Here is a 19,778-nt window from a genome sequence, read left to right as displayed (position 1 = left end):
TTTTTCCGGAGCATCCTAATACTATGAAATCTGCAGATTTTCAGCAAAAAGAATGAACATATTTCATTATAATGATAGGATGCTTAATGTATGCGTTTTTTAAGCATTTTTGCCCCGGAAAAATGCAACAAAAACGCGAAAAAAACATGAAAAATCCTGAACGTGTGAACACAGCCTCAAGAAGTTTATTAACCCTTCAGGTGCTTCACAGGAATTTTTGGAATGTGAAAGTAAAAATAAACATTTACTTTTCTTTCACGAAAATTTTCATTTTGACACAATTTTTTTACTTTCACAAAGGTAACAGGAGAAAATGGACCATACATTTTGTTTTGCAATTTCTTCTGAGCATGTTGTTGTAGCTGTTTGCGTTCTGACTCAGTCAGGCATGCCAGACACCAGTGAGGCCAAATTAGGAGGTTACGCCCTTAATTGACAAGCTCACTTGGAGACAAAGGAGACTGCACACAGGTCGTGGGCAAATCACTATCTTACTAATATTCAGGATTGAGAGTCCTCAGTAGTTGATACCTTTTAATGGCTAACTGAAAAGATGGTAACACATTGCAAGCTTTCGAGACTACTCAGGTCTCTTCATCAGGCTAGACTAATACAAAATCAGATTTTGTATTAGTCTAGCCTGATGAAGAGACCTGAGTAGTCTCGAAAGCTTGCAATGTTTTACCATCTTTTCAGTTAGCCATTAAAAGGTATCAACTACTGAGGACTCTCAATCCTGAATATTTTTCTATCTACTGGCTAACACGGTACAAAGATATACATCTTTCCTGTATCTTACTAATGTAACTCAATGTAATTCATGTAGCGCCCCCCCTCCCCCATTACCCAGAGTCACATTTTATTTACCATATACCCAGAACATGTTGCTGACTATTGAGAACATAAAAGATAAGAAGTGCGGTCTCCTTGAGTCGGAGTCTACCAGACTTCTGACATGACTAAACACATTCTAAACACATTCCAGCAAACTCTAGCAATTAAAGGCAAAACATTAACCCTTCTATATCTGCAGATACCCCATATGTGGGGGGAAATCTACTGTTTGAACGCACAGCAGGGCTCAGAAGGGAAGGAGCGCCGTTTCACTTTTTGAATGTAAAATATGCTGGAATAATTAGCAGTTGCCATGTCCCGTTTGGAGAGCCTCTGATGTGCCTAAACAGTGGAAACCCCCAACATGTGACATTTTGGAAACTAGACCCCTTAGGGAACATATCTAGTTCTGTATTGAGCACCTTGAACCCACAGGAGCTTCACAGACGTTTATAGTGTAGAACTGTGGAAATTTAAAAAAAAAAATCAAATTTTTCCCAAATAAGTCTTTTTTAGCTCCATACTTTGCATTTTCATAAGGGTAACAGGAGAAATTACTCTACAATTTGTTGTGCAATTTCTCCTGAGCACGACGATACCCCATATGTGTGGGAATACTACTGTTTGGGCGCACGGCAGGGCTTGGAAGGAAAGGAGCGCCATTTGACTTTTGGAATGCAAAATTTGATGGAATAATTAGCAGACATTTTTCCCACAAAAATCTTTATTAGCTACAAATTTTGTATTTTCACAAGGGCAAAAGGAGAAAATGGACCCCAAAGTTTGTTGTGCAATTTCTCCTGAGTTCTTCAATACCCCATATGTGGTCGAAAACTACTTTTGAGGCCTAGTGCAAAGCTCAGAGGGGAAATAATGCCATATTACAGTGCAGTTTTTGCTGCACTTGTTTGAGGGTGCCATTTTTCATTGACAGGGCCCCTGAGGTGCCCGAACAGCAGAACCCCCCATAAATGACCCCATTTCATGAATTAAACCTCTCAATAAATTCATCTAGGGGTGCAGTGATTATATTGACACCACATGTGTGTCACAAACTTTTATACCATTGGGCAGTGAAGAAATAATAATTTTACATTTTTACCACCAAGATTTTGTGTTAGCCCCAAGTTTTACATTTTCACACTGGGAAATGGGTAAAAATGGCACGAGAATTTGTCCCACAATTTCTGCTGAATGTAGAAATACCCTATATGTGGCTGTACAGTACTAGTTTGCCATACGGAGTGACTCGGGAGGGACAAAGCGCTATTTGCCTCCAGGAGTGCAGATTTTCCTTGACAAGATTGTGGATTCCATTTAAAGAGCCCCTAAGTGCTAGAAAAGCAGAATCGTCCCTCAAGTGACCCCATTTTGGAAATTATAACTCTTTGGGAATGTATCTACATATGTAGTGACGATTTTGACATGGGTGTTATCCAGAAACAAGCAGCAGTGGATGTTGCTGAGTGAAAATTGCAAACTGCCATTGTAGTGACCAGTACGCTGTAGTGCTCGTACATTGTACCCAGCTCATGTTTCTGGGAACACGCACCTGTAAACTAGGCAGGCTCTCATCACTTCAGAAATACCAAACATGTGGATGCTATATGTTGTTTAGGCACACTGGGGCTCAGAAGGGAGGGGGGCATTTGGATTTGGGAGTGGAGAATTTGCTGAAATTCTTTTGAGGGCGAGAAGCTTTTCCATAGCCTCTGTGCTACCAGTAACATGGAAGCCCCTATATTTTCCGTTAACAGATGACCGATGACAGACCTGTGTGAGGACTTGCTTTTTATGTGGATTGAGTTGAAGCTTTTATTGGGAACATTTTACATAACGTTTTGGGTTAGCATCAATCGTGAGTGTTGTGATTACAGTGATACCAGATTTATAGCAGGTTTTTATGCTTGGGCAGCTGTCACACACTAAAAGACGCTTTTTATTGCGAAAACTAGTTTTTGCATCCCCATATTTTGAGAGCTATAATTTTTTTATATTTCGGCCGACAAAGTAATGTGAGGGCTTGGTTTTTGCGGACTAGCGGACGTTTCTATTGGTACCATTTTGGAGCACATGACATCTTTTGATCGCTTTCTATTCCGATTTTTGTGAAAGAGATCGCTAATCTGACACTGCACTGCAGAATATCAGATCAGCGATCTGACAGGCAAGGAAGGAAGCATGTCGGCACCTGCTCTCAGCAGGCGCTTACAAGCCACCTCTCCCTGCAGGACCCAGAAGGACCCTACAGCCATTTTGGAGACGGGAGTCTCCATGGAGACCCCCAGAACAACGTGATCACATTGCGATGTTCTGATGGAGGCGCCCAGGGAGCCCCCTCCCTGCGTGATTAGTCTCTCTGCCGCTGTCACTACTGACAACGGCATCACAGGGGTTAAATGCCCACGATCGGAGTTAGCAGCAATCGTGGGCATTGCTGCGGGGTGTCAGCTGTCACACACAGCTGACACCCGCACACGATTGCCGTGCCGCCATACCAGTACTGCTCGGGGCAGAAATGCAGTTCCCGCAGAACAGTATTAGTACGGCGTAGGTTGTGAAGGGGTTAGAAAGGTTCCCTAGACTGTTTCAGTAGGCTCCACAATCATGGGGAAGACTGATGACTTGAGAGATGTCCAGAAGGCAGTTATTGACACACTCCACAAGGAGGGTAAGCCACAAAAGGTCTTTGCTAAAGAAGCTGGCTGTTCACAGAGTGCTGTATCCAAGCATATTAATGGAAAGTTGAGTCAAAGGAAAAAGTGTGGTAGAAAAAAATGCACAAGCAACCTGGATAACCACAGCCTTGACAGGATTGTTAAGAAAAGGTCATTCAAAAATTTGGGTGAAATTCACAAGGAGAGTGGAATGTTGCTTAAGTCATTGATTCAAGAGCCACCACACACAGACGTATCCAGGACATGGGCTACAAGTGTCACATTCCTTGTGTCAAGCCACTCATGACCAATGGACAATTCCAGAAGCGTCTTACCTGGGCCAAGGAGAAAAAGAACTGAACTGTTGCTCAGTGGTCCAAGGTGTTGTTTTCAGATGAAAGTATATTTGGCATTTCATTTGGAAATCAAGGTCCCAGAGTCTAGAGGAAGACTGGAGAGGCCACAATCCAAGCTGCTTGAGGTCTAGTGTGAAGTTTCCACAATCAGTGATGGTTTGGTGAGTCATGTCATCTGCTGGTGTAGGTCCACTGTGTTTTATCAAGACTATAGTCAGCACAGCCGTCTACCAGGAAATCTTAGAGCACCTCATGCTTCCTTTTGCCAAGAAGCTTTTTGGAGATGGAAATTTCATTTTGCCTGACCTTAACCCCATAGAGAGTCTATGGGGTATTGTCAAGAGGAAGATGAGACACCAGACACATTAATGCAGACAAGCTGAAGGCTGCTATCAAATTAACCTGGGCTTCCATAACACCTCAGCAGTGCCACAGGCTGATCGCCTCCATGCCATGTTGCATTGATGCAGTAATTGATGCAAAAGGAGCCCCGACCAAGTTTTGAGTGTATTCACTGAGCATACGTTTCAGTAGTTAAATGTCCACTTAGAAGATTACTCACCAAATATATCGGCTCATGACTGTGCTTCTTTCTCGTCAAGTGATACCTCACACTTATACAACCCTTGGCAAAAATTATGGAATCACCGGCCTTGGAGGATGTTAATTCATTTGTTTAATTTTGTAGAAAAAAAGCAGATCACGGACATGGCACAAAATGAGGGGAAGATAGCCAACTAAACCCACTAGGATGCCCTACTTATCTCTGGACATCTGGAAAAATCGTCCCTAGATATCGTTGTGAACTGACAAGTCCATTTTTACAAAAAGGCTACGATCTGTTTGTAGACCATTACTACACATGCATACCCCTATTTAAAAGTCTGGTTGAACATAACATGTATAAGGGTAAGAAACATATTTTTATCCTCAGCTCAATCTACACAGATTCCACAAGGACTGTTATAGAACCAGGATCCTCTAGAAATAGGATCCATTGCGAAAACCTGTGTCAGTCATTGAATACAACAAATACATGGGGGGGTGGACCTTGCAGACCAGGTTGTACAGCCATTCCAGGGATCAAGTAAATTATATACCTGGTATAAAAAGTTAGGGTATGTGAGCACGATCAGGAATGTCTCAATGTTTGTTCAGGATTTGGCGCAGCTGAAATCTGCACCAAATCTGCATCTGAGGTCACTGACAGGTCACCTGCGTTTGGGATGCCTTTTTCTGCGTGCGTTTTTTGATCCGTTTTTTTCATTGCATGCGTTTTTTTTGTCACTTGAAATAAAGCTAATTGAAAGTTGGCTTCTAGGAAGGGAAAAAAAGTGATTTCCTGTTTGCAGATATATTGGGGTACGTGCACACAGTCAGTAAACGCTGCGGGTTGGACGCTGCGTCCATCCACAGCGTCCAAACCACAGCGGCCAGATGTTACAGCATAGTGGATGGGATTTCAAGAAACCCCATACGCACTATGCGTGCACCAGTGCCCGCGGCTCACACGCAGAGGCGGGCATGCGTTGCGTCTTTCCAGACCGCAGCATGTCAGTTTATGTAGCTGAGACGCTCAAGTCTCCGCTGCGTAAATTACCTATAGACTTTCATTAGAGGTGGTAATACCGAATTATCTTCTAAGTCACATGCGTATTAAGTGCGGGAACGCAGCTTACTACACATGTGTACCAATTTAAATAATGGTGAATTTTGTGACACAGCCAGAAGTACATGACACAAGAAGTGGAGGAAAGCACAGAGAGAGGTCCCCTCCCTTTTTAATAAATAATAATTAAAAAAAATAGTGTGGGGTCCCCTATATTTGTTAACCAGCCAGAGTAAAGCAGACTACTTGGACTGGTATTTCAGACTGGTAAGAATCCAATATCCATGAATAGAAGAATACCAGGCCGCAGCGGTCTGCTTACCTTGGATGGTTAGCAAAAATAGTGGGATCCCCTCCAAGAAAATTAGTGTGGGGTCCCCCTATTTTTGTTTACCAGCCAAGGAAAAAGCAGACAGCTGCAGCCTGGTATTCTCAGGCTGGTGAGCCCTCACCAGCCTAAAAAATAGCAGCCCACAGCCGCCCAACAAATGGCACATCCAAAGATGCGCCAGTTGTGGCACTTTACCCGGCTCTTCCCACTTTCCCTGTAGCGGTGGCAAGTGGGGTTCATATTTGTGGCGTTGATGACACCTTTGTATTGTCAGAAGATATGCATACTGTCCCACGACGAGTCCAGCTATGCTACATCTAGATGCCATTGGCTGAACGGTGGCATTATGCCACCATTCAGCCTGACATCCAGAACACAGCTGAGCTTGAAGATAACTCTGTCCCTGGCGGTCACGTGCATTGCAGTTCTCGCGATCAGCTGATCGTGAGAACTTGGCTAGTGATCGGAGATAACCCCATCCCCAGCGATCACGTGCACTGCTGTTCTCGCGATCAGCTGATCGCGAGAACTGCAGTGTACGTGTACTTCTGGCTAAAATAAGGTATACCATTATTTAAATTAGTACACTTGCATAGTAAGCTGGGTTCCCGCACTTAATACGCAGGTGACTAGGAAGATGATGTGTTTTTTTTTATCACATCTAATGAAAGCGTATGGGTAATTTACGCAGCGGAGATTGAGTGTCTCCGCTACCTAAATTGACATGCTGTGGTCTGGAAAGATGCGCCGTATGTCCGTTTCAGCAGGTGATCCACAGGCATTTGTGCACGCATAGTGGGCATGGGATTTCTTGAAATCCCATCCACTATGCTGTAACATCTGGTCATTGGACGTTGCGGATGTATGCAGTGTCCAACTCGCAGCATTTACTGACTATGGGAACATACCGTAAGTCATTTACTTGTTTAAGGTGATCACATACAGTTGAAACCCGAATTTTACATACACTATATAAAAATACACACATGCATGTTTTTCTCAGTATCTGACATGAAATCAGAATAAACCTTTCCCGTTTTAGGTCGGTTATGATTATCATAATTATTAATATTTGACAATTGCCAGAATAATGAGAGAGAGAATGTTTTAAGGCATTTTTATTACTTACTTACAAGTCAAAAGTTTACATATGTTTCATTAGTATTTGTTACCATTGCCCTTAAACTGAGTGACTTGGGTCAAACGTTTGGGATATCCCTCCACAAGCTTCTCACTATGGTTGGTCGGAATTTGGGTCCATTACTCCTGACAACTGGTGTAATTGATCCAGGTTGGTAGGTCACCTTGCTCTCACCTGTCTTTTCAGTTTTGATAGGAAAGAGGCGTGATATCCACTATTATTGCCTATAATGCCTATCATTACAAGCCTTATGCCTCACTGACTGCCTTAAAATCTTCCACACGAAACCATGTTTTTAAACGGTATTAATTTATCCCATTTTTTCATTCACGTATATGGTTTATTTAGTGACTGACACCTTTGAGTAGCAATCGCTTAATAATTTTCCGGAGTGGATGTCTCCAGAGACACAAGCTGGGCACAATATTTTGGGCACTAAAATGGCATATTTTCAATTTTTGCTCTAAAACATCCACTGCGTGCTTGTTTCTGGAAATCATCCATGGAGTGAAAATGGTAACTACACCAATAGATGAATTACCAGAAGGCTGTCCTTTCAAAAAATGGGGTCACTGAAAAGTGTCAGAACAGCAGAATCCCCCTTGAAGTGAAACTGCACCCCACTGGGAATTCATGTATGGGTGTACTGACTATTTTTGCTCCTTGATACACTTGAGTAGAGCTCGCTTAACATTTTCCAATTTAACTATCTTCCCATGTAAAAATGTAAAATCTGGAATTAAACTAAATTTTAATGGTAAAAATGTAATTATTTTTTCTTTACCACTCAATGGTATAAATTTCTATGCTCACTGCACCACAGGATGAATTCATTCAGGAGAGTAGGTTGTAAAATGGAGTCACATATGGGGAGATCTGCTGTTTTTTCGGTAACACAGAGGCTCTGACAATGTGACATGTCACACACAAACCATTCCAGCAATATATGATCTCCAGTAAGGGCGCTCCTTCCCACCTGAGTTTTGCCCTGTGGCTGAGATGTAGTTTCCGACAACATATGCGGTATTGGCGTGCTCAGGAGAATTTGCACAATTGACTGTCGGGTCCATTTTCTTCTTTTACCTTTGTGGAAATGAGAAATTTGAGGCTTAATCAACTTTTTCATGATAAAAACATATTTCATTTTCACGTCCCAGTATCTTTAAATTCTGTTATTCACCTGCGGTATCAAGATGGTCATCACAATCACACCAGCAGGTGGATTCCTCAAGGGGTATAGTTTCCAAAATGGGTCCGTTGTGTGGGGGATTTCCAATGTTTTGGCACATCAGGTGCTCTCCAAATGCGGCATGGCGTCCGCTCTCTATTCTAGCCAATTTTGTGCGCCTTCCCTTTCGATACCTGCCATGCGCCCAAACAGTAGTTTTCCATCACATTATGGGGTATCTGCGTACTCAGGACAAATTGCACAACAAATGCATTTCCTTCTGTTACCCTTGTGAAAATACAAAATTTGGGGCTAAAGTAACATTTTTATGGGAAAAAATAACATTTTCATTTTGCCTTCCACATTCCTTTAGTTCCTGTGAAGCACCTGAAGGGTTAATAAACTTATTGAATGGGGTTTGAACAGTTTGAGGGGTGCAGTTTTCTATAATGATGTCACTTTTGGATATTTGCTGTTATATAGGTCCCCCAAAGTCACTTCAAATGTGATGTAGTCCCTAAACAAATTGGTTTTGTAGATTTTGTGGGAGAAATGAGAAATCGCTGGTCAACTTTTAACCCTTCTAACTTCCTAACAAAAAAAAAATTGTTTCAGAAATTGTGCTGATGTAAAGTAGACACATGGGAAATGTAATTTATTAACTATTTTGTGCGATATGACTCTCTGGTTTAAGGGCATAAAAATTAAAAGTTTGAAAATTGTGAAATTTTTGCCAATTTTCTGCTTTTTACAGAAATAAAAGCAAGTCTTATTGAAAAAAATTTACCACTATCTTGAAGTACAATATGTCACAAAAAACATTCTCAGAATCACTGAGATCCATTAAATCGTTTCAGAATTTTTTTCTCATAAAATTAAAATGACACTGGTCAGAAGTGAAAAAATTGGCCTGGTCATGAAGGTGTATACAGGCTCTGGCATGAATGGGTTAAGTTGGTGCAAGCTATGTACAATAGATAGAGGATGCATAGCTTCACTAACATTTCTTTTACAATAAAGGAGCACCTTCTCTACTTCGTCCAAGCATACTTGTTTCTGCTTCAAGTTCCTCTGTCTTCACCACATCCCAGCACAGTACTACTGTCCAATAAGTGAGAGTCCTATTCTCAAACCACAGTTCTGCATCCTTATTTCCTGTTGGGGGATTTAGTTTGCCACTATAACCAGTAATTAGCCTCCCTACTTGCTGACGCCATTGAACTCATGCTCGTTGCACGCTCTTCATCTTATGTTTCCTGTTCCTTCCTGGCCCGTTATCTCTGAGTTGTAAATTCAGGGCTTTACTGCTAGGCCTCTCTGGTGCCTTACTCTGTCCTTTGGTCACTTTCCTTCCTCTTTTCCATATATCACTATCCATTATCTCAGACTCCACTCACATCAGGGACACCCACATCATGCTTCTGGGGCACTCTGGGCTTGTCCCAAACATTAATTCTAAGTCCAAGTTCACATATTTAGTATTTGGTCACTATTTTACCTCCGTGTTTGTAAGCCAAAACCAGGAGTGGGTGAAAAATGCAATGTGGTGACATGTTTCTATTATACTTTACTCTGATTGTTCCACTCCTTTTTTCGCTTACAAATACTGACATAAAATACTGACCAAATACTGATCGTGTGAACATAGCCTAACTCTCCCTACTGTTGGGCAGAACACAACACTATCACGAGCATGTCAATTATGAGGGACCTTAAAGTGAATCTGTTTTTGCCACCAATTCGCATAGCAGCATCATGTAGGAGCACAGACCCCAGATTCCAGCAATCTTACACAGTTGCTTTTTGCAGGTGTAATAATCTCCCTGTTTTATCAGTTTCTAAATAGTTCCAGAATCGCATATCGAAACATTTAATCAGCATACCAACTCCACTTAGTTGTCAAAAACTAATGGCAAAATAGGTGTCCAAAAATCTATTTTACGGTAACTTACCATTTTTATTAGAAATAAATTAGAAAACATAGAAAGATAGTTTGAAACTTGATCACGGATATTATAGTTATGTAAAGGAACTGCATGAATAAAACGTTTTTAGGGGTTAAAAGTATATAATGAAATATGCTATTTATCAGACTGCAATGTCTATCTTAACAGATGACATTTAATTACTGTAACATGCATTCAAATATGTTCATCATATTAACCATGCAATATATAGGAGCTTATTAAACATAACGCTAACACATGCAGAAATATTCAGAAACCGTTTGTACCCATATTGAATGCAGGTGGCACACCACACCACGTCCTCTGGGGGAAGATGTCCCTTATGAAAGTTACCCATTATGTGACAGATGCACTTAAAATTTGTTCTTGATTTCCTGGTGTATAAATTAAATTGCTAATTTAAAATTGTTTAGAAAAGTGAACCATTCTATTTTTATTATCCTTTTTTATTTTTTTTTAATTTACAAAACTGCTCATTTGTTGACACCAGTGACTTAGACCCTGTACAGTCAAATAGTGTAATGGAAATCTACTGTATATTGCATCCATGTGGTAAACATTGCTTCCATCCCACGGTCTTCAATAGAGATAGGCGAACCCATGGTTGTTTGGGCTTAGCAGAACATTTAAAAAATGTTTATTGTGAGTACCAGAACGATACCCAAAATTGTTCCCCATTCAGATGAATGGGGGACTGAACATCCATTGTTTCCCATGCTGTCAGCTGCTTGACAGCACAGGAGACTCCAGATCTGATTGGCGGTAGGATCATTACCGCCGGTCACAGCTCTGCGGTTCCAGTGCAGTCAAATGAAAGGTTATTGCCGGTCACCGCATATGAGCCAGCAGCTCTGACCGGCGGTAGAAAGGTTACCGCCGGTCTCAGGCGTCAGCAGATGAGTACTGCTATCATCCTACACTTGCTTTCGCTGATAGCAGCGAGAGCAGGTGAGGCTGATGAGAGTATTCATCAGCCAGAGCCTGTGCAATAAATAAAACAATGGCTTGGGTTCACCTCTATTTTTTGATAACCAGTGCAGGTAAAGCTGACAGCTGCGGGATGCAGTCCCCAGCTGTCATCTTTTTATTGGCTTGTTATAGAAAAAAAAGAGGGGTCACCACACTGTATTTTTTAATTATTTAAATAAATTTAAAAAAAACGGTGGTGGCTCCCCCACATTTTTGACAACCTGCCAAGCTAAAGCAGACAGCTGAGGCCTGGTATCCTCAGACTGGGAAGGAGCCATGGAGACTAAAAATAGCAGCATGCAGCTGTCCCAGAAAAGGCACATCTACTAGATGCGCCAACATTGGCGTTTCGCCCGACTCTTCCCACTTGCCCTGTAGTGGTGGCAAGTGGGGTTGTCAGCTGTTTTATAGCTGCTGACATCAAGCTCACAGGTTCGTAATGGAGAGGCATCTTTAAGACGCCCCCATTACTAACCCCATAGTAAGATTGCAAAAGAGACAACCAGAATAAAGTTCTTTATTTTAAATTGAACTCCTCACCCTCTTTTACCCAGTTATTTAAAAAAATAAAAAAGGAAAGTTATACTTGCCTTTCCGACAAGAAGATAATCCACTGATGCCTTTGTTCCCTGTAAAAGACAAAATAAATAATAAAACACCATATTTCTCACCTGTCTGACGAGAAGATAATCCATACTGTCCCACAAACGATCCAGACCATTTGAAGAGCAGTCACATCAGTGATGTGACTGCTCTCTACACCAGCCGAAACACACTGAGCAGAGCATGAGAAGTGCTGCCTCCCTGTTCCCAGCAGTAGATTATCTTCTCATTGGACAGGTGAGTATAACTTTTTACATTTGTTATTTTTTTTTTTTTAAATAAATTAGTAAAAGGGTGGGGAGTTTTATATCAAATAAAGGACTTTATTCGGACTGTATCTTTATTATAATCTTACAAGGGTTTGTAATGTTTTATAGACACTTCCATTACTAACCTGTGGGTTTGATGTCAGAAGCCTTAAAACAGCTACAACAACCCCACAACTATTACCACACTTGCCCACCACATCAGGACAAGTGGGAAGAGCCGGGCAAAGCAACAGTATTGGCGCATCTAATAGATGCGTCTTTTCTGGGGCAGCTGCAATCTTTTATTTTTAGGCCGGGGAGGGCTAATATCCATGGCCCCTTCTCATTCTGAGAATACCAGCCCCTAGCTGTCTGTTTTACTTGGCTAGTTATCAAAAATGGGGGGGACCCCACACCTTTTTTATTATTTATTTAAATAATTAATAAAAATACAGTGTCTTGGCACATATCAAATAAAATTTAACCTGTTGACCATTAAATGCTGTGGATCACATAAATGTGTGCGCTGTGGGTCATATCATGCTTAATTTGTTGGTTTTCTGCTCCTGATACTTTCGTGAAGCCATACCAGAGACAATAGTTTACGGCAGTGGTGAAAGAGCAGGGTGTAAGTTTACTTAAAGGAGTATTGTCATCTCCAAGATCCTATCGCAGTATGTAGTAGGTGTAATGCTAATAATAGCAAATACCTTCAATTAGAAATGAAGTATAGTTCTTCTGATTCACGATGTCGCTCATCATGTGCGAGAGCAATGCAGTAGCTTAGATATCCATGGTTAAGACCACTCATATCGTGACAGTAAGTTGCTAGTGGTCGTAACCATGGATACTTAAGCTACTGTAATGCCCTGCACATGGTAAGCAACATGGCAAATCAGAAGAATTATACCACATTTCTAATTTTAGGTATTTGCTAATATTATTATTATTAGACCTACTGCATATTGGGATAGGATCTTGGAGCTGGGAATACCCCTGTAAACTCTTGAACACTGAGTGTAATATACTGGATTTCCAGTGAAAATGCTACCTTGCTTATCTCGTTCAAACTAACTGCTGCATGTCTTCCAATCTATTTAGAATGTAATTGCAGAACATGAGATTCGGAACATATCTTGTGCAGCTCAAGACCCGGAAGACCTATGTGCTTTTGCCTATATTACAAAGGATCTTCAGACCAGCCACCATTACTGCCATGTTTTCGGCACTGCTGATGTGGTAAGATAAAAGTTAACTATTGCTCTTTTATCCTGTAAGATAAAGTGATTTCTTAAAATGTATCTGACACATGAGATACTGGAGAGGAGAAACCTCACCACTGTCTTTTCACTTAATATATGATATGAACTTTTATTCACAGCTTGTGTCTTTATGGCTTTTACTAGCAACACCTTGGACAAAATTCTTCTTTGCTCTGGGGGTCACAAATTTCTTTCTGTAAACTAAAACCTGTAGCATTCCAAATTAGATGCAATAAAGGTGGGTGTTCATTCACCTGGGTACATGCAGTCATGTCAAAAAGGGCTCTTGCCTTTGAAATTGTTCTAGAAAATGAAGTATTACTCCCAAAAAATGACTGCAATCACACGTTTTGTTTTACTCGTTTATTTCCTTTGTATGTACTGGAACAACACAAAAAAACAGTTAAAAAAAACAAATTGGCATAATTTCACACAAGACCACAAAAATGGACCGTACAAAATTGTTGGCACCATTACAAAATTGGGGCTAAACAACTTTGTTTCAAGCATGTGATGCTCGTTCAAACTCACCTGGGGCAAGTGACAGGTGTGGGCAATATGAAAATCACATCTGAAATCAGATAAAAAAGGGAGAAATTGACTCAGTCTTTGCATTGTGTGTCTATGTGTGCGACACTCTGCATGGAAAACAGAAAGAGAACTGTCTGAGGACTTGAGAACTAAAATTGTTGAACAATAGCAGCAATATCAAGGTTAAAAGTCCATCTCCAGAGATCTTTATATTTGTCCATGGTGCGTAACATAATCTAGAAAGTTACATCCCATGGCACTGTAGCTAATGTCCCTGGACGTAGCTGGCAGAGAAAAATTGTTGAAAGATTGCAATGCAGGATAGTCTGGATGGTGCATATGCAGCCCCAATCAAGTTCAAAAGAAATTCAAGCTGTCCTGCAGGCTCAGGGTGCATCAGGGTCAGTGCGAACTATCCATCGACATTTGAATGAAATGAAACGCTATGGCAGGAGACCCAGGTGCAGGCTCAGGGTGCATCAGGGTCATTGCGAACTATCCATCGACATTTGAATGAAATGAAACGCTATGGCAGGAGACCCAGGTGCAGGCTCAGGGTGCATCAGGGTCAGTGCGAACTATCCATCGACATTTGAATGAAATGAAACGTTATGGCGGAGACCCAGGTGGACCCCATTGCTGACACAGAGACATAAAAAGCTAGACTGCATTTTCCCAAAATGTACGTGAGTAAACCAAAATCCTTCTGGGAAAGCGTATTATGGACAGATGAGACGAAGATAGAGCTTCTTGGTAAAGCACATCATTTTAGAACACCATACCTACAGTCAAATATGTTGGAGGTTTAAAGATATTTTGGGGTCATATTGCTGTTTTTGGCCCAGGGTGCCTTAACTATGTGGAAGGCATCATGTAATCCGAGAGATCTGTAGTGGCTGGAGATTTCTGAAGTGGCCAGAAATGAGTCTGGATCTAAATCTCATTGAACACCTGTGGAGAGATCTTAACATTGCTGTTGGAAGAAGGCACCCTTCAAATTTGAGAGATTTGGAGAAGCTTGTTGATGGATATAGGAAGCTATTGATTACAGTAATTTATTCCAAAGGGTGTGCAGCCAAATATTCAGTTGAGGGCGCCAACAAATTTGTCTGGCCTATTTTTGGGGTTTTGTGTGAAATTATGTCCAATTTGTCTTTTTTCGCCTTTCTTATATTGTTCCAATACACAGAAAGGAGATAAATTTGTCCAACAATACATGTATAATTGCAAGAATTTTCTGGGAGAAATGCTTTATTTTCTGTAACCATTTCAAGGATGCAAACACTTTCAGCCATGACTTTATCTCTAGATCATCAACAGGCTGAAAGACTTTGTCGGTAATGTTTCTACTGTTAACCTGGCACAGCAATGATCCCAGTCATTTAACCATAGTCAATAATAACACCATCTAAATTGTTTGATAATTGGAGGAAACTCCTTCTTTCAGCCCATTGACTGATGCAATTTAAGCACTGATGTGTTAAAGGACTATCTCCAAGATCCTATCCCAATATGTAGTAGGTGCAATAATTATAGTATTAGCAATTAGAAATGTAGTATAGTTTTTCTGATTCGCTATGTCTCTTTGCTTGTGTGTAGGCATTGCACGACCTAGCGATTCAGAACAACTATACTACTTTTCTAATTGGAGCTATTTGCTAATATTTATTGTTGTTATTATTGCACCTACTACATATTGGGATATAATCTTGGAGATGGGAATAACCCTTTAACCTTCTATTGCCTATCTGGACATCTATGCTTCCTGTCCTCGACACACTAGAGTAGCGGAAAATACCTGGAACAGGACCGATCATTAATCGATAAAATGTATCAAGTATGGCTTTCTTTCTTAAGAGGGTTGTCCTATGGACAAAGTACACTTTACTCACTATATCTTGAAGCAAAAATAAGCTCCACACACACACACACACATATATATATATATATATATATATATATATATATATATATATATATATATATATATATATATATATATATATACACACACACACACACACACACACACACACACACACACACACACACACACACACACACACACACACACACACCTGTTCTGAGATCTTATAAAAGTGTCCCTGCTGTGTACTATGCAATGTCTGTGTCTGACCATACAGGAACATGGTCTAATCATACCACATCCTGCCAGGGGAGGACAAAAAAAAGGGTATACAGACATCAGTGCATGGGGTCACGAGATTATTTCTTGTTCATGTATTACCTCAAAGAAAGAATCTGCTGCGATGCCCGGCTGTAATTTCTGTATAATCTTTTTGGTTCCTCCCATGCCCAGGAGCTGTGGTATGATCCGACCATGTTCCTGTACGGTCAGATACAGCCATTATACAGTATGCAGCAGGGACACATTTATAAGATTATCTACACAGGGACATTTTATTTAACCCCTTCACGACATGCGCCGTACACGTATTGCACATGTCCTGTCCCTCCCTTTGATGTGGGTTCCCGCACTGAGCCCACATCTTTCCCAGTACATGTCAGCTGTTTTGAACACATGACATGTGCCCCTAACAACCGCGTGTGGAATCGCGATCCACACGCGGCTGTTAACTCATTAAATGCCGCTGTCAATCTCTGACAGCAGCATTTAATGTGATCGCGCCGGATGCATGTCTCTAATCCCGCCCATCGGTGACCCAGTTTCATGATAACGGGACACCGATGGGTCGGCATGACAACCAGAGGTCTGCAGCAGACCTCTATGGTTGTCATAGCCAGATTGCTGTGAGCTCCACCCTGTAGTCGGCGCTCATAGCAAGTGAGCATTCCTTCTACACACAGGCCATCTGAATTATATTAAAAAAAAATATATATAAAAGTTCAAATCACCCCCATTCACCCCATTCAAAATAAAATAATTAAAAAATATACACATATTTGGTATCGCCGAGTTCACAATCGCCTGATCTATCAAGCTATAAAAATAATTAATCCGATTGGTAAATGGCGTAGTGAAAAAAAGTCAAACGCCAGAATTCCCTTTTTTTTGTCGCCACAACATTACATTAAGATGCAATAACAGGTGATCAAAAGATCTTGTATACACCAAAATGGTAACATTAAAAATATCCGCTCAGCACGCAAAAAATAATCCCTCACCCAGCCCCAGATTACGAAAAATGGAGACGCTACTGGTCTCTGAAAATGACACCATTTTTTTTTTTTATAACAAACTTTGGATTTTTTTTTCACGATTTAAATCGGGCGTGGAACCTCCAGCCTGCAGGTCCCCGGAGTCCGCAATGCTCGGGCAGCAGCCGTATCCTGCCAGCCTTTTAACCCCCAAGTGTACGGTATGCAGAACGCTGCCTGCACATGAATGATGATGTCATCGGGGTGGGAGGGGTTAGCACCCAATGCGCTCTGGTCCTCCTGTCCCAGAAGAGGAGCTGCTGCCAGAGGGTCCAGTCATCTCTGTGCCGGCAGCTCTGTGCCTGTCAGCTAGTGATTTCTGTGCCGCAAGCTCTGTGCCAGTCTGCTTGTGATTTCTGTGCCCGCAGCACTGTGCCTTTCTGCTGGTGATCTGTGCCCCCCTACTTTATCCCCCCTGTGATTTCTGTGCCCTCCAGCTATGTGCCCCAATTCGATCTCTGTGCCCCCTTGTGATTTATGTGCCCCCATCTATATGACCCCCTGTGATCTCTGTGGGCCCAGCTATGTGCCTCTCCTGTGATCTCTGTGCTCCATAGCTATATGTCACCCTGTGATCCATGTGTCCCCCAGCTATGTGCCCCCTGTGATCTCTCTGCCCCCTCAGCTATGTACACCCTGTGATTTCTGTGCCCCCCTGTGATCTCTGCCCCCAGCTATGTACCCCCCTGTGATTACTGTGCCCTCCAGCTATATGCCCCCTGTGATATCTGTGCCCCCCAGCTATGTGCACACCTGTGATCGCTGTGGCTCCCAGCTTTGCGCCCCCCTGTGATCTATGTGATCCCTGTGTCCCCCTGCGATCTGTGTGATTCCTGTGCCCCCCTGCTATGTACCCCCTGTGATATTTGTGCTCCAATGTAATCTCTGTGCCCCCAGCTATGTGCCTACCTGTGATCTTTGTGCCCTCCCCCTGCGATTTCTGCACCCCACCTCTGTGATCTTTGTGCCACCCCCCAGTGATCTGTGCCCCCCAGTTATGTGCCCTCTGTGATCTTTGTGCCCCCCATTTGATCTTCATACCAACCCCCTCTACTGTAATTTATATGACCCCAGAGTCTCCTGTGATGCAAAAACAGCAGTCTCAATGTTTCCTATGTTATGTATGTACAGCAGTCATAGTGTCTCCTATGTGATGTATATACAGCAATCCCAGCGTCTCCTGTGTGATGTATGTACAGTAGTCCCAGCGTCTCCTGTGTGATGTATATACAGTAGTCCCAGCGTCTCCTATGTGATGTATATGATTTACAAAACTTATTATGACAAAAATTTGACTGCTCTCCTGGCCGGCACAATCCTGGAAATACAACTGTGAGCAGCAACATGATCAGTATCACCTAACATCACAGCTGCGCCAAAGAGAAGCAGCTCCAGACTCACATTAAGGGTACCGTTACACCTAGCGACTCACCAGCGATCCCGACCAGCGATATGACGCGGTCAGGATCGCTGGTGCATCGCTAGGTGGTCGCTAGTGAGCTGCCACACCGGCAGATCTCACGAGCGACATCGCTGGGGACGGGGGTCGCTACTTACCTGTCAGACGCGGCGATCCTGTGTCCTCCCGCCCGGCTCCACGCGTCGCTCGTCGTCACAGCAGGAAGCGCCGCAGGAAGTGGCCGACGAGAAATGATCCAGCAGCTTCTCGCGTGATCACCGATAACCAGCGGGGGAGCCGGTCGGAGGTAAGTATCACATGCAGCGATATCGCTAGCAATCGCTGCAACGTCACAAAATCGGTGACTTTACAGCGATATTGCTAGCGATATTGCAGTGTGTAACGGGGGCTTTAGAGTTAGTTACCGTAATTAATTGTTTGACTAAATATACTGGGGTAATTTTCAAGGTGATCATTTTTGTGTGGCCCCCGAATGATGGTAGAAATTTTCAAATGGCCCCCGCCTGGAAAAAGGTTTCCCACCCCTGATTTAAGTAAAAAAAACAATTTATACGTGTTTGGTATCTACAAAGTCGTAATGACCTGGATAATCATAATGGCAGGTCAGTTTTAGCATTTGATGAACATGGTAAACAAATATTCAAAAAACAGTTGTGGAATTGCACTTTTTTTGCAATTTCACCGCACTTGGAGTTTTTTTCCCGTTTTTGATTACACGACATGGTAAAACCAATGGTGTATTTCAGAAGCGCAACTCATCCCGCAAAAACAAGCCTTCACATGGCCATATTGGTGGAAAAATACAAAAGTTATGGCTCTGGGAAGAAGGGGAGCGAAAAACAAAAACACAGAAAAGGTCTGTGGCGTGAAGGGGTTAAACACGTCCAATTGTGGAACTTATTATTATTCCTAGATCTATTGATTAAAATTAACTTTATTTGTGAGAAAATCCATTTAAGCGTTATTAATGTGCCTTAGGGGTTACAAAAGAATTAACCCATGATAAATTGTATGGTAAATAGTCAAAAGTTTACTCTGTGAGTGACAACAATATGTTTCCCTTTCTACAGAACCAGGCCTATGAAATAATTCTTACTCTAGGTCAGGCTTTTGAGGTTGCATATCAACTGGCAATACAGGCACAAAAATCTCGTCATCCTGATGCCATCTCTCGACCCTCAAAACCCATTCCTAAGCCCCGTGGCAGTATAAGGCGACAGCACGTGAGTAATGTATAATTGCTTTTATGCTTATGAGACAAAGGGTTACAGCTTGAGATAACACTTCTATATAGTGGAAAATATCAAAATTTAGGCATAGTTCATCATATTAAAGCATGGGTGGGCAATTACTTTTCCCAAGGGGCCACATGAGACCATGACACTAGGCTAAAATTAATTATGCTCGTTATTAATGTTAACATATTAATTATAAGTATTGAGTAGAATTAAGTATGCTGACATACCCCTATATACAACATGAGCCCCCACAAAGTTTTCTAT

General features: G+C 41.9%; 1 protein-coding gene across 5 annotated transcripts in view; it reads left to right on the top strand.

Annotated features, from left to right (window-relative positions):
- Positions 1 to 19,778, top strand: part of ANKS1A (ankyrin repeat and sterile alpha motif domain containing 1A) — a 537,122-nt gene that overhangs the window by 486,798 nt on the left and 30,546 nt on the right. For all 5 annotated transcript variants that reach the window (XM_073575593.1, XM_073575591.1, XM_073575594.1 and 2 more), the window contains 2 exons: positions 12,985 to 13,122; positions 19,347 to 19,499. In XM_073575593.1, the coding sequence (XP_073431694.1) occupies positions 12,985 to 13,122; positions 19,347 to 19,499 (291 nt within the window). The remainder of the gene's footprint in view (positions 1 to 12,984; positions 13,123 to 19,346; positions 19,500 to 19,778) is intronic.

This window comes from Dendrobates tinctorius, unplaced genomic scaffold, assembly GCF_039654945.1.
Source record: "Dendrobates tinctorius isolate UK_male_01 unplaced genomic scaffold, ASM3965494v1 ptg000045l, whole genome shotgun sequence".
Classification (NCBI taxonomy): Eukaryota; Metazoa; Chordata; class Amphibia; order Anura; family Dendrobatidae; genus Dendrobates; species Dendrobates tinctorius.
This window is presented reverse-complemented; position numbering and strand designations above follow the sequence as displayed.